This window comes from Cordyceps fumosorosea (assembly GCF_001636725.1).
Source record: "Cordyceps fumosorosea ARSEF 2679 chromosome Unknown scaffold_124, whole genome shotgun sequence".
Lineage (NCBI taxonomy): Eukaryota > Fungi > Ascomycota > Sordariomycetes > Hypocreales > Cordycipitaceae > Cordyceps > Cordyceps fumosorosea.
Genome location: NW_017387424.1, coordinates 1 through 11,531, shown reverse-complemented (window position 1 = coordinate 11,531; position 11,531 = coordinate 1). Strand labels below are relative to the sequence as shown.

The window sequence follows — 11,531 nt, the reverse complement described above, 5'->3', positions numbered from 1 at the left end:
GCAGCACGCGCCGGGGACACAGATGCTACAAGTTCGAGCGAAGAGTCGCTTTTTGGCCCGACCCGACCGTCTACCGATAGCGGCTACATGAGCGACGCGGGCAGGCGACGCTTGCATGACATTACGTCGGTGCCATCATCATCAAGCGCATTATTGTTTCCAAATCCACTGTCTTCTCGGCTAGATACCCCGCAGGTTCCGACGGCCGCTGCAGGCGGGACAGGGGGGGAGGGAGAATGGGTTTGTGCAGCAGCTGGGCAGAAGAGGCCACATGTCGGAGACAATGCTGCCTCGAAGAGGCACAGGCCAAGCGCAGAAGGGACGATAGAGAAATCGGATACCAGCGAGGCGTCGAATGCTGACCCGGAATCTCCGGCATCTACCTCTATGCCTTGCGCTGTTCCGCAGGGTAACGTTGCAACGGGGGCTGTGAGTGGCATTGCAGATCCTGTGCAGCACCAAACGTTGGAAGAGTTTATGCAGGAATGCGGATTGAGCTCGGAAGTCTGGGATTCAATGTGCAACCCCTTATCGGCCACATCCGCAATGGCGTGCAATGGCTGGGACGGAATGTTCGACAGCATCACGGCTACATCTACTATGGCACACGAGGGCATTCCCGTCAGCGACGAGTTACAAGACGTGGATTTGAGCAAGAACGCAGCTACTCTTCCAGCTTTTTTATCGGAACAACAGCCAAGTGGAACGGTACTCCCTGCGGAAGAAACCTAAACCTAACGTCCGGCAAGATAAGATAGGATCTAACAGCATGTTTTATAAACCCCCTTTTCTGAACCTTGCCCTCCGCCGTGTTCCATTTCCCGAGCATGATAATGACAGGTTTGCTGGATAGCGGAGTTAGGATGGCGACCTGATTCGGCTCAACAAAGATCCAAGTGTCTCCTTCTAAATGTGCCGCGACTGGTTCATCTTGGCGCTTCCCTCGCTCTATGCGGTGACCGAGGAAAACACCATCATTATTAGGGAGCTTGTGTTATGATTAGCCATAGCCAATTATCGCCCAGCGCGAAACTCACATTCTCGTCAATAAATGTGCTGAAACTTGCTATCTCACGTGTCTCATCATAACGGATCATTTTGCCATTCGCTGACTCTATCTCCGCAGACGGGGTGAGAGATGGGAGAGATTGAACGATTTTGTCAAAGAGCGACCGGACTTCTGTTCGATCGCACGTATACACCGCATATAATTCGTTTGAGTTATTCATTTTCGTGTTATTCGCGGCTTTATTGCTATCAGAGGACTAGTATCTAAGTAGGGGCGGGGTTCCATGGCCTTTTAAACCTAATGACCTTGTGCTTGCCCCACCGAATATTCGCACATCATTGGTCGGCGTGACTTGGAATTGGGCCTCAGCTAAAGCCTAAGGCGATTGTCCGTCTATCAGCACCATTACAGCAGTAGCTGGAATCGCATTTGACATATCTGCAAACGCAAAATATAATTCGTCATGCTCTGATAGTGATGTGGCCGGCGAAGGCATTGAGTCTGTGGATTCGCACGTGCACGATGGTCCATCACTGTCTCCGCTGTCTTGATCCGCTGGCGAGCGACGCAGGCCCTGTAGCTCAGACAACAAAGCCGCCAGCCGGGAAGCACTTGGTCCATCGCCATTGCGTCGTAAGGTTGCCTCTTTAATGTCATTCTCTGGAGCACCTTGTAACATTTAGCCAGATAGTTTTGATAAAATATTGAGGGCCTCATACTTCGTGGTGTTTCTGGAGAGATGCTGCCCTCCGGGGTAGCAGCAACATTGGCATTGTCATGCTCTTGCTCGCAATGGACCGCGCCTCTCTCACCATTGTTTTCCGTGGGTAGAGGGGAGAGCGAAGCATCCGACAGTTTACTAGCAGGATTGCCGTCTCTTTCCGCGATAGCTGATTTAGGCAGCCCGGACGGTAAGGCATCTAACGGGGTAGCATGTTCGACGACATCACATTGTACGCCAGCGGCTTCGTTTCCGTTTTGGGGGGTATCTTGTATTAGTTAGCTAAGTAGTCTAAGCAAAGGTGGAGGGCAACTTACTCAGTGGTCCTTCGCAGGCTCTACCTGCAGGCGAAGTGATGTATTTAACGTGATGGTAGACTCGTTCGCCTGTGGCAGAACGCATAGCACCACCCGCACTGGTGGCCATAGTTAGCATGGAGCTCTTAATTGGTCGTTAATCAGGGGCTTACAATGTTTTCGTCCCATCAGAGATTCCACATGGCGACGCTAAAGTAGCGATTTTGATTGCCGAAGCGCCACCCTCCGCGGCCTGAGGTGCGGCTTCGGAGGGTTGCCCAGGAGTCTGGGCGTTTAATGCACTCCCAGAGTTACTGGGCACTGGATCTGTACAACACTAGGAGTCAGAATAAGCAAGGCGATGGTCAAGCTGCTGAGTAACGTACATGGGCTTACAGACGTATCCTGCAACTGAAGCTCGGCCTCAATTGTGCTGGTCGACTTAGCGTGCTCGTACCCTGGCTCCGTAGCATTGGCAGCTGTCTCCAATGCGCTGTTGTTGGTTGCACTGTGCTATCATCCGTCAGTTCGACATTAGCAATACAAGACGCGAGCACTGACCTAGGGAGTTGGTCTTCGCTCTGCCCCTCTTGGCAATCACTCGTCCTCATGCTACCTTGCTTGGAACGGCGGCTCTCCGGATAGGGAGGACTACTGAGGTGTTACCAATGGATCGAGGAGCTCGAAGATATTCCAACCTTACATGTTTTGAGCCAGCTTGGCTTCCTGATGCTGGGACATTGTCAACGTAAAATTGGTCCAAGTATGCTTGAGTCCGTGTAAGCGTAGGTTTATTAGAGAGACATACCCCGGGGTTAAATACATGAGGAGGTCTATATAGACAGCGAAGCGGCTAACTGGTTCCGCCACGACACAACCGAAGTTACACTTCTTACATTCTGCCTCCATTTAGCGGCCATGGATCAAGAGACTTGCATGCAGGAGCTGACATTGCGACGAGTCTATCAAGACATTCCTGCAAGCTATATCACATATCGTGCGAGCTTGAGCGGAACCCCGCGATGTTATCGGCTGGAATGGGTTCTCTTTACCTGTATGCATTGTGTGCCTCGGGTACCCTTTGATGTACCTTAAGTATCTTATGATGTACCTTGTAGACTGTCTAGCCTGCGTGCTCTGTGTGCTCTGTGTGCTCTGTGTGCCCTGTGTGCCCTGTGTGCATTGTGGGCTCTTTCTGTTCCCTCGCTATGTGCACCGTGTCTCACCTTGTATCCTGTTTTCATGGCAGGATCGATGTGGCCGGATGTGCTGCGCTGGAATCCGTGTGAATTTTGTTAAATTGCTAATACAGGTTTTTACATCCTGCCAATAAATTTTTGAATGCTTATTTTCATGCGAGGGGCATATTTGGTTCGAGCATACTACAATTGGCGCGACTTTAGTGGTTGGGCAAGCAGGTCCACCATAGATGCCCCTCATTAGGGACCAAAGTCCATCATGGCAAACCCGAAGTTTGGCAAGCACAAACAGTCGTAAACTGCGCAACTATGTCTTCATTGCATTCAGATTCAGCGCCTGAAGCTAAGGCTTCTATAGAGCGAGCCGGGTTTTACCTTGTCAAGGACATCGATGAGGAAACCGATGCTGAGAAAGTCACAGGAAAGGGAAAACGTTTCGCTCAGTTCTACAACGCCGGATACTATACCAAGACACCACAAGGATTAGACTTTGTCTTTCGAAATATATGGGGGGACACAGTACGTTTCAACGAGAGCCTTCCGTGCTGATATCTAACACTATAGGAAATACGTTCAATCGTGCTATCCATCATCGCACAGCCTCGCTGGGGCTATCTCCGATATTTCAGTACTCGACTGTCCTCCGAATACGCTTGGTTCTTTCATAATAGGGACGAGCGCGATGATGGCGAAGCGATCCATACTCTTCTGGTGCAGTTTTGGATGCCCGGATCCAGAGTGGTATACTACGGGGGCTCGCAATTGCAATTCTTTGACGCCAAGGAGGATCCCGACAATTGGGGGGTCTTGAAAACCCCTCTAAGTAACGTGAAGAGAGAGGGTATTATAACAAGGATTGAAGATATGCCAAATGGTGGATAGTAGGTCTGCGAATCCCGAACGATATGTCCATTGGCTGACTACGGCAAGTACTATTATCGACAGTCGACTAGGTTGGACTTGCGAGGCCGGAGGTTTCATGAATATTGCATTGGGTAGTGATGAGGAAGTAGCAGAGTGGGGTTGGATGGAACTACCAGACACGCAACCTCTTCGCTCGAAGGTTGCTGAATTAGAAAGTCAAGGATTCCGAACGCATTTCATTTTTAGGAAGCTCAATATGTCAGGGGCAGAGGACAAGAAGTGATGGGAATAAAGAAATGTCGCATGTCTTGAATGGCAGGGCCTAGGGAATAAAGAGCATGCCTGTATTTTGGTTTTGTATGACAGAACTCAATTATGAAAGATGCCACGATCCTGAATTGTCTGTGGCAATGCTCTGTGCCGTGGCATGCGAGCTATCAGTATACATGAACGATCCATCCATCGTATTTCTCGTAAAGCTCGAGCCTCTTTTCGCCAATGTAGTGTTTTGTGATATTGGATATTGGCCATCTGGGAACATAAATGATCCATCCATTGTATAGCTCAAGAAACTGGAACCTCTTATCGCATGTGAGGTGCTCCTCGCTGGTGAGGGCTGATCGTTCGCGAAGATTGTACTTGGAGCGTTGATGGCCGAAATCGGGTTACCTATTGCAGAATACTGCTTGTCATGGTACATGGTTGGTTCGTTCGTTGATTCGTTCAATTCGCTCGGGTCTATGGCAGCCGCGTGCATGTCCGGCACTGTCGAGCGCTGGTCGTGTTCAAGATATACAAGCATCTCATCGATTTTCTCGCTTGTATCTTCCGAATCTCCCGTGCCTGTCGTAACATTCTGCGCCCTTACCTGATTGCCTCCAGAGTATGATGAGGGAATGATGTTCATTGTAGTCCTTGGTACCTGTGATTGCTGTTCGTTGTCGTCGGTGCATCTGCTTTGTTGTTGGTCAAATGCCCGGCTTGCGGAAAATGAATAGCCTGGATATGTCTCCGATTTCGACTTCTTGCGCGGTCTCAAAATATTCGACTTTGTCTGGCGAAGGCGTTTGCAGCTTTGAAGTGCTGCTCGAGCTGCGTGGGAAGCCATTTTTGATTCGATGTCGATCTGGTTCTTCATGTGCTCTATTGCTTCCGTGTGTCCAGACATTGTTCGTTTGTCTTTTATCCCTGCACAGTCGGTGAAATGTCTTTTGAGTGTAGACACGCGAACAAGTGTTGTGTGACAGCCTGCGCAAGGAACTGCACATGCAACGTCTAGAATTTCGTGTTAGCTGATGATTAACGGTTGAAAATAGGTAGACAGTTTACGAGTCTTGTAGTGTCGACTGTATTTCTTGAAAGTTGCATCTGCTTTGCGTTGCCGACATTCGAACTCAGCACAGAAGTATGCATTCCTTTGCTCAGGACCAAAATCCGTACCAATATCAGCGCTATCCGCATCGTCATTCTCGTGCTCGCCCTCGTCTCCATCGGTGTCGATTTTGTTTTCCGCAGAGGATTCGTTTAATTCTTGTAGCAGTTTCTGGATGGTATGGAAATATCGGGCCTAAAATTGTCAAGGTCATATAGAAACACGTATGTCAAGCTGGCTCTTACTGTACAGGCATTGATTTCTTCTATTCGGCGATTCGTTCTGGTACGCAAGATTGTTCAGCAAGCAGACTTTTACCCTTTCCAGAATACTTACTGTATCAGCCAGCGATTAGTTCTCGAACAAGAAGCGCATTTCTCCATTAGTGACATGGCTGATGTGGATGTAAGGTTGAAGCCTGAGGGGTAGGCGTGTGGCACGTGTTACTTTTAGCTCGGAAAGCGCCACCCATTCAGCGTAGGCCTATTTCGGACTGAGTATATATTTGTTGTTTTCCGCCTAACGACCTACCGATCTTCCTCCGCTGCAAAATCCCTGCCAGTTGCCTAATTTTCTTCCACGGCACAGGTCAGTGACACTTCTGGCGATTTTGTTACCTGATCCTAATTTAAATAGCGTTCCCAAGAGCTTTCTCAAAAGCGAGCCCGCGCAAACGCCAAAGATGTGCAAGGATTGCAAAGTATGCGGTGGTAACCCCGGTGCAACCAGATGTGGCGGCTGCGGATGTTCAAAGTAGTAGAGTTGTTGTTCAACAGTGGGCAGGATTGTACAATACCAAGCCAATCACTTTTGGAGTGATCTCATTATCAAGCATTTTTGAACCGCCCTTCGCATATGGGGCTGACTCTAGAATAAAGCGACCACCGATTTGTAGACTTTTTTTCGTCGGAGATGATAGCACGGTGGCGGTGTTATGCTCGTGACTAGGAGACGTCAGGCAACGGCACTACTGGGGGAGCAGGTCGCGATATTCGCTAAGTATGTGCTCGAAATGAAACTTAGCCCAGCCGACGCCTTTCACGTCTCTCATCGCACGCAAAAATGGCTCTAGAAGACAGTGACGAATACGAAAGTCTTGAGCTGGTTTCGCCCTTCTCTGTACTCGCTGTGCCTTTGAGTGTAGTTTGCGCAGCAAGGCTGGTTGAGATTTCCGTCAGATTGCTATTGATGAGATTCAGGGCCTGTACGCCTTGGTATGTCAAGACTATAATTGCTCCAAGGCCAGCAGTGGTCGCGAGCATGTTGAAATAGGTAAAAACCTTAATGTTGTCGCATACTGACTGGCTGGCAACTTGCAGTGATGGGATGAACTTTTTGATACAGTAGCTGTAGTTCCTTCATCAACATTATCAGCAAGCTTTTTCATTTTGTACATTCCCTGCCCAGCTTGCAAGACTTTTGCCACCGGGACATTTGGCAGCTTTCTTCAAGGCCGCTTTCCGTACATTTTTGTTCCATTTCCAAGGTAAGAAAATATTAATGCCATCCCCCATTTTGGTGTAATGAAGATTGAGTAAACACGAAAACGGTCGGTAAATTTATGAGGATCGATGAAGCTGAATGATTGCTTCTTAGTTTCAAAGGTTTAATTTCTTAAATTACCGACAGTGCTGCATCACTTTGCTTGGTATATCTACTGTTGTCATCCTACTGCCACGTATCGTCTGGCTAAGATGGTGTGGCTTCATAGAATTTCATTGGTGTGTATCTGGCTTTGCATACGCCATTTATTCAGCTGGAAGCAACCACCATCATATGACAGAGCTGCATCCAATCATATGGCTGCCTGAACCGGGTTCCCGCAAGTATTGTTTCGTGTGTTGTGCGTGCGTATAGCGGTGAAGATATATTTCCATAGTTTGATAGCTTCTTGCCGCAAAGCTCTAGCTGAATACGGCTGCATAGGTTCCTGTTGTAATGTCAAAGTCGGTTTAGAAAGAAAGAAGTTCATGAATGCGGAATACGTGTGGAGCAGCTGCTGCATACCCCGCCTACTAATGACATATCCATGCGTACATAACTGCAAATGTAAGTATCCGCTACAGTACAGTACAGGTAGTGAAGATGATAGAATGACTTTACTCCTTTTAGTGCCATCAAACACGCCCATCTGGTTCTCAACGAGCCGGCCTTACCCTACGGCGAATCGAGTTGGCCGCCGATTTCTGCATGTTCACAACTCTCCCCTGTAAAATATTCCCGCTTCTGCAGCTGTTAGGAGCTGTTAGTGGTTGGGCTTTTGCAGGCCTAGAGGCCCGCAGTTTTGATGGCATGGCTAGCGAGTCATAACAGCCATAAAAAGGATGAATTTTGGAGAATTCATGTTCCTTTTGAGCTGTGTATGTCTCGCCAATCGACCCCGTCGGTCTGTTCGACCCGTCGGTCTGTGTTCGACCCCGTCGGTCTGTTCGACCCCGTCGGTCTGTTCGACCCCGTCGGTCTGTTCGACCCCGTCGGTCTGTTCGACCCCGTCGGTCTGTTGAGTATTGATGCGGTCTGCTATTTCAACTCTCCCTTGCCTAGTGACTTGCGGTTTTGATGGCACGTGCCTTCGCAGCCACGGCAGCCACAAAAAGGACGAATTTTGGGGAGTTTCTAGTCCTCTTGAGCCACGATGTCTTGCCTGGCAGCCAGCCTCCTCAGAGAGGACAGCCTCGCGGAGGTCACCGCGAGGGGGTTGTATCTTCCTACCTTCCGACGACAAAAGGGCTCCCGTTTGTCCCCGTATAAAGACCAAGGGACAAAAGTTGTTGACGAGACCGCGATTGTAGACGCTGCCATCCGGCCAACATCATCGTGATCCCGCTGACGGGTATCGTTACCGACAGATATATGCCACTGGGCGCTGCTAGCCAGGTACGGGCTTCAGGGCCTAGCGCTTGTTAGTTGTTTTCCTGCCTTACAAGGGGGTTAGGCCAATATATAACTGATGAAGCTAGTTAGCGCGTCTAAAAGCCTACAATACACTAGGGCACCAACGGACGTTAGAGTCACATCAAATCAAATCGAATCAAATTAAATCAAAGATTTCCGCATGTTCTTCAACCACAGGAGCGTTGTGTCATAAGGGTAAGAAGAAAATGGGCGTTTTCTGTTTTGTTTTAGTGGCAGGCAAACCACTGTATCTAAAATTCCTATTGCAAGAGCATTTTCCTGTATTAAGTACTAACATGGAGGCTACTTTGCGGACAGGATCTTGGCTTAAAAATTACAAAAACTAGAGAAAGCTGGTGAATATCAACGCGTAAGAGTGCTAAACAGTTCAATGGCTAATGCTTTCTACTGGGCGTACGGAGTACGCTGCGTAGCTAAATTTTCCTCTACAGAGGTGGGGCTTACATACGTTGCAGACTGGCAGTGGATGGATACACAACGCAACAGGCTCCGCGATTAATGGAAAGGGAAAATCGGTATTAACCCAATTTAAACTTTGACATTATACAAATCCTCTTAAGTGCTTTATACGTTCTCCTCAACATTCATCTTGATTGTATCCGTACTGTACTGGGCGCTAGAGACGGGTGCTGGCACGTGCTTTGGTTGCCTAGCCAACTATCCACCACTACCACCACCATCCATCGTCTGCCATGCACGACAAACACTTTATCGCTTAACACTAACCATGCGTAAAATCGGCCACGAGACTTAACAGAACCGCCTTGTTTACAGGCGAATATGCGGCTCGACAAAATTCAGCACTGGCTCGACGCAACGACCCACGACAGCGACGGCGAGCCACCTTCCTCCAAGGCAACGGTGCAGCACGACCGCGACCACGGGCACGCCAGCAAGCCACGCCGGCTCAACCCCTTCACGCCGCCGGGATCAAACCAGACGGAGCGCAGCAACATGGCATCGCCCACGCGTGGCAGCAGCTCGCCCAACAAGCGGCCCCTCGACGACGAGACGCCGCGCGCCAAGCGAATCCAGGTCCCGGCGGCCGCCTCCTCCTCCGGGCTCAGCCAGGACTCGTCGCTGCCGCCCGCGGACTACTCGCCCTCGTCGAGGCGCTCCGGCCGCGTATCGCCCCGGAAGCAACTGCGCAGGCTGCACCTCGATAGCCGCGGCCTCGACGTGCGCGAGCTGGCCATGTTCCGCGCTGCGATGCCGACGGGGCTGCAGGAGCTGGTGGACGGCGTCGCCGCCATCTCGCGCGGGAAGCGAGTCGTGGCGCGCGACACGCAATCGGCGCTGGAGGAGGCGGCCAAGTCGGACGTCGAGTTTCGGTGGGCGCTGCTCGACGACCACCACCTCTCCGACGACCCAGCCGTGGCGGGCCAGACGCCGTCGCCGCATGACGTCCGCCACGTCGTCGACGCGGCCATTCGGTGCAGCACGCGCGACCACCCCGAGGCCAACTGGAACATGATGGTGCACGACCAGGTTCTGCAGATGGCCTTTCAGCCGCGGGGGAAGCCCAGATACAGCCATCTAGTTAACTTTGTGGGATGGTGAGTTGCCCCGCCCCCTCCCCTCTGGATCTTGTGCCCCCCGGGGAAGTTCTGTCTTGCCTATCCGAGCTAATTAGTTGCGAGCAGCACAACGGCCACCATTATGGCCGAGTATGGCAACCCAACGCTGACCAAGCGAGTCGACTTTTGCGTCTGCATCGAGCCCGAAAACGACGCCTCGGCGCCCGATTTCCCGTCGGCGGCCGCACGCGCGCGAGCCGTCATGCCGCGGCGTATTGTTAACTTTACCGACTTTGCGCCACTATACGATTGCTTCATCGCGCTAAGCATTGAGACTAAGAAGCCGAGCGAGAACTTTGACGCGGCCAGGCTGCAGCTAGGCGTGTGGGAGATGGCACGGTGGTCGTTTCTGCGGGCGCTCGAGGCGGCGGGACGGATCGGCGCAGCAGCGACGGACGAGGCGCCAGGAGCTACAACGGCAACGTCGAGGCTGCCAGCCTTTCTCCCGAGCATCATCGTCCAGGGCCACGAGTGGATCCTGCTTGTCACGACGACCGAGGGCGAGAGGACGGTGCTGTGGCAAAAGGTCATCATCGGAAGCACCTCGAGCTCCATAGGCGTGTATCAGATTGTGCGCGCGCTACAGTACCTGGGCCGGTGGGCGCGCGACGTCCACTGGCCGTGCCTGCGGGCCCTGGTGGAAGCCATCCCGGACGTGGTATGTGATAATAATGATGTGGATGACGAGTGATGCAAGTCGTGCTGCGTTCGAGGAAGCACAGAAACTAGGTAGTTTTCTGCGTCAACGATTCTCGCCCGTTGCCACCCATTGGCATCCAGAATTCGTCTTTATGGCTACTGGGGGCCCCGCCGTTGTTAGCATGTCAAAGCCGGCGACTGTTCAACGGGCAGGGTCAGCTCGTATTATTGCTCCGTCAGTATTTACTGATTTTATTTATTCTCATGTTAATTCTTAATAAAGTCACTTGGGCTGAGTTTCTGGTATATTAAGATATTAATACGAGCCAACCACCTGCACATCCATGGGAGACGCTCAAGACTCCAAGGAGAATACAAACCGTCGGAAACATATGAGTTTGCATTGCTATGGAATGAGGAGAATGCTGTGCTCGAAAAGCTTACGCCCTAGCATGAAATTGTTCATTGTCGCTTGCCAGGGGGTGGCCCTATATACTACAATACCTCATGTCGACAGGGGCAGAACCGACAGATAAACTACGCTTCACAGATAAGCAGCTAGTCCGAAAGGTGACCAGTGAATAGTAATAGTTGTACATAAATCCAAATGCAGCACGCTGGTAGTGGACAATGAGCGGCATGAACTATGCGCCCGTTCTAGGCATGAGATTTTTGAGGTACATAGATATGTACAGCATTACGCAGTATAGAAATAAGAGTGTCAGAGTGCCAAGAAGTCAAACCTATCGGGCGCCAGAGTTACGTGAAACTTGCCGAGTGACCGTATCCCGCTTCAACGGCACTGCATATCAGCTTGTCCCAATTCTGCCTGTTCTCCCAGCAATCCCGTGCCATGACATCTTCCTCGAGCTCCCATGTAGGGCAGTCATGCCCCCGCCATTTCACCGCCAGGTATGTGTTTCCAGCAGCCGACTGGT

The 11,531-nt window shown here is 50.9% G+C and overlaps 1 protein-coding gene across 1 annotated transcript; it reads left to right on the top strand.

Annotated features, from left to right (window-relative positions):
* Positions 1 to 9,157: 9,157 nt before the first annotated feature.
* Positions 9,158 to 10,645, top strand: ISF_09985 (hypothetical protein; the record flags this gene model as incomplete). The annotated part of the gene is made up of 2 exons (XM_018853584.1): positions 9,158 to 9,933; positions 10,021 to 10,645. 2 exons carry the CDS (start codon positions 9,158 to 9,160, stop codon positions 10,643 to 10,645), a joined length of 1,401 nt encoding a protein of 466 aa, XP_018699228.1.
* Between the last annotated feature and the right edge of the window lie 886 nt (positions 10,646 to 11,531).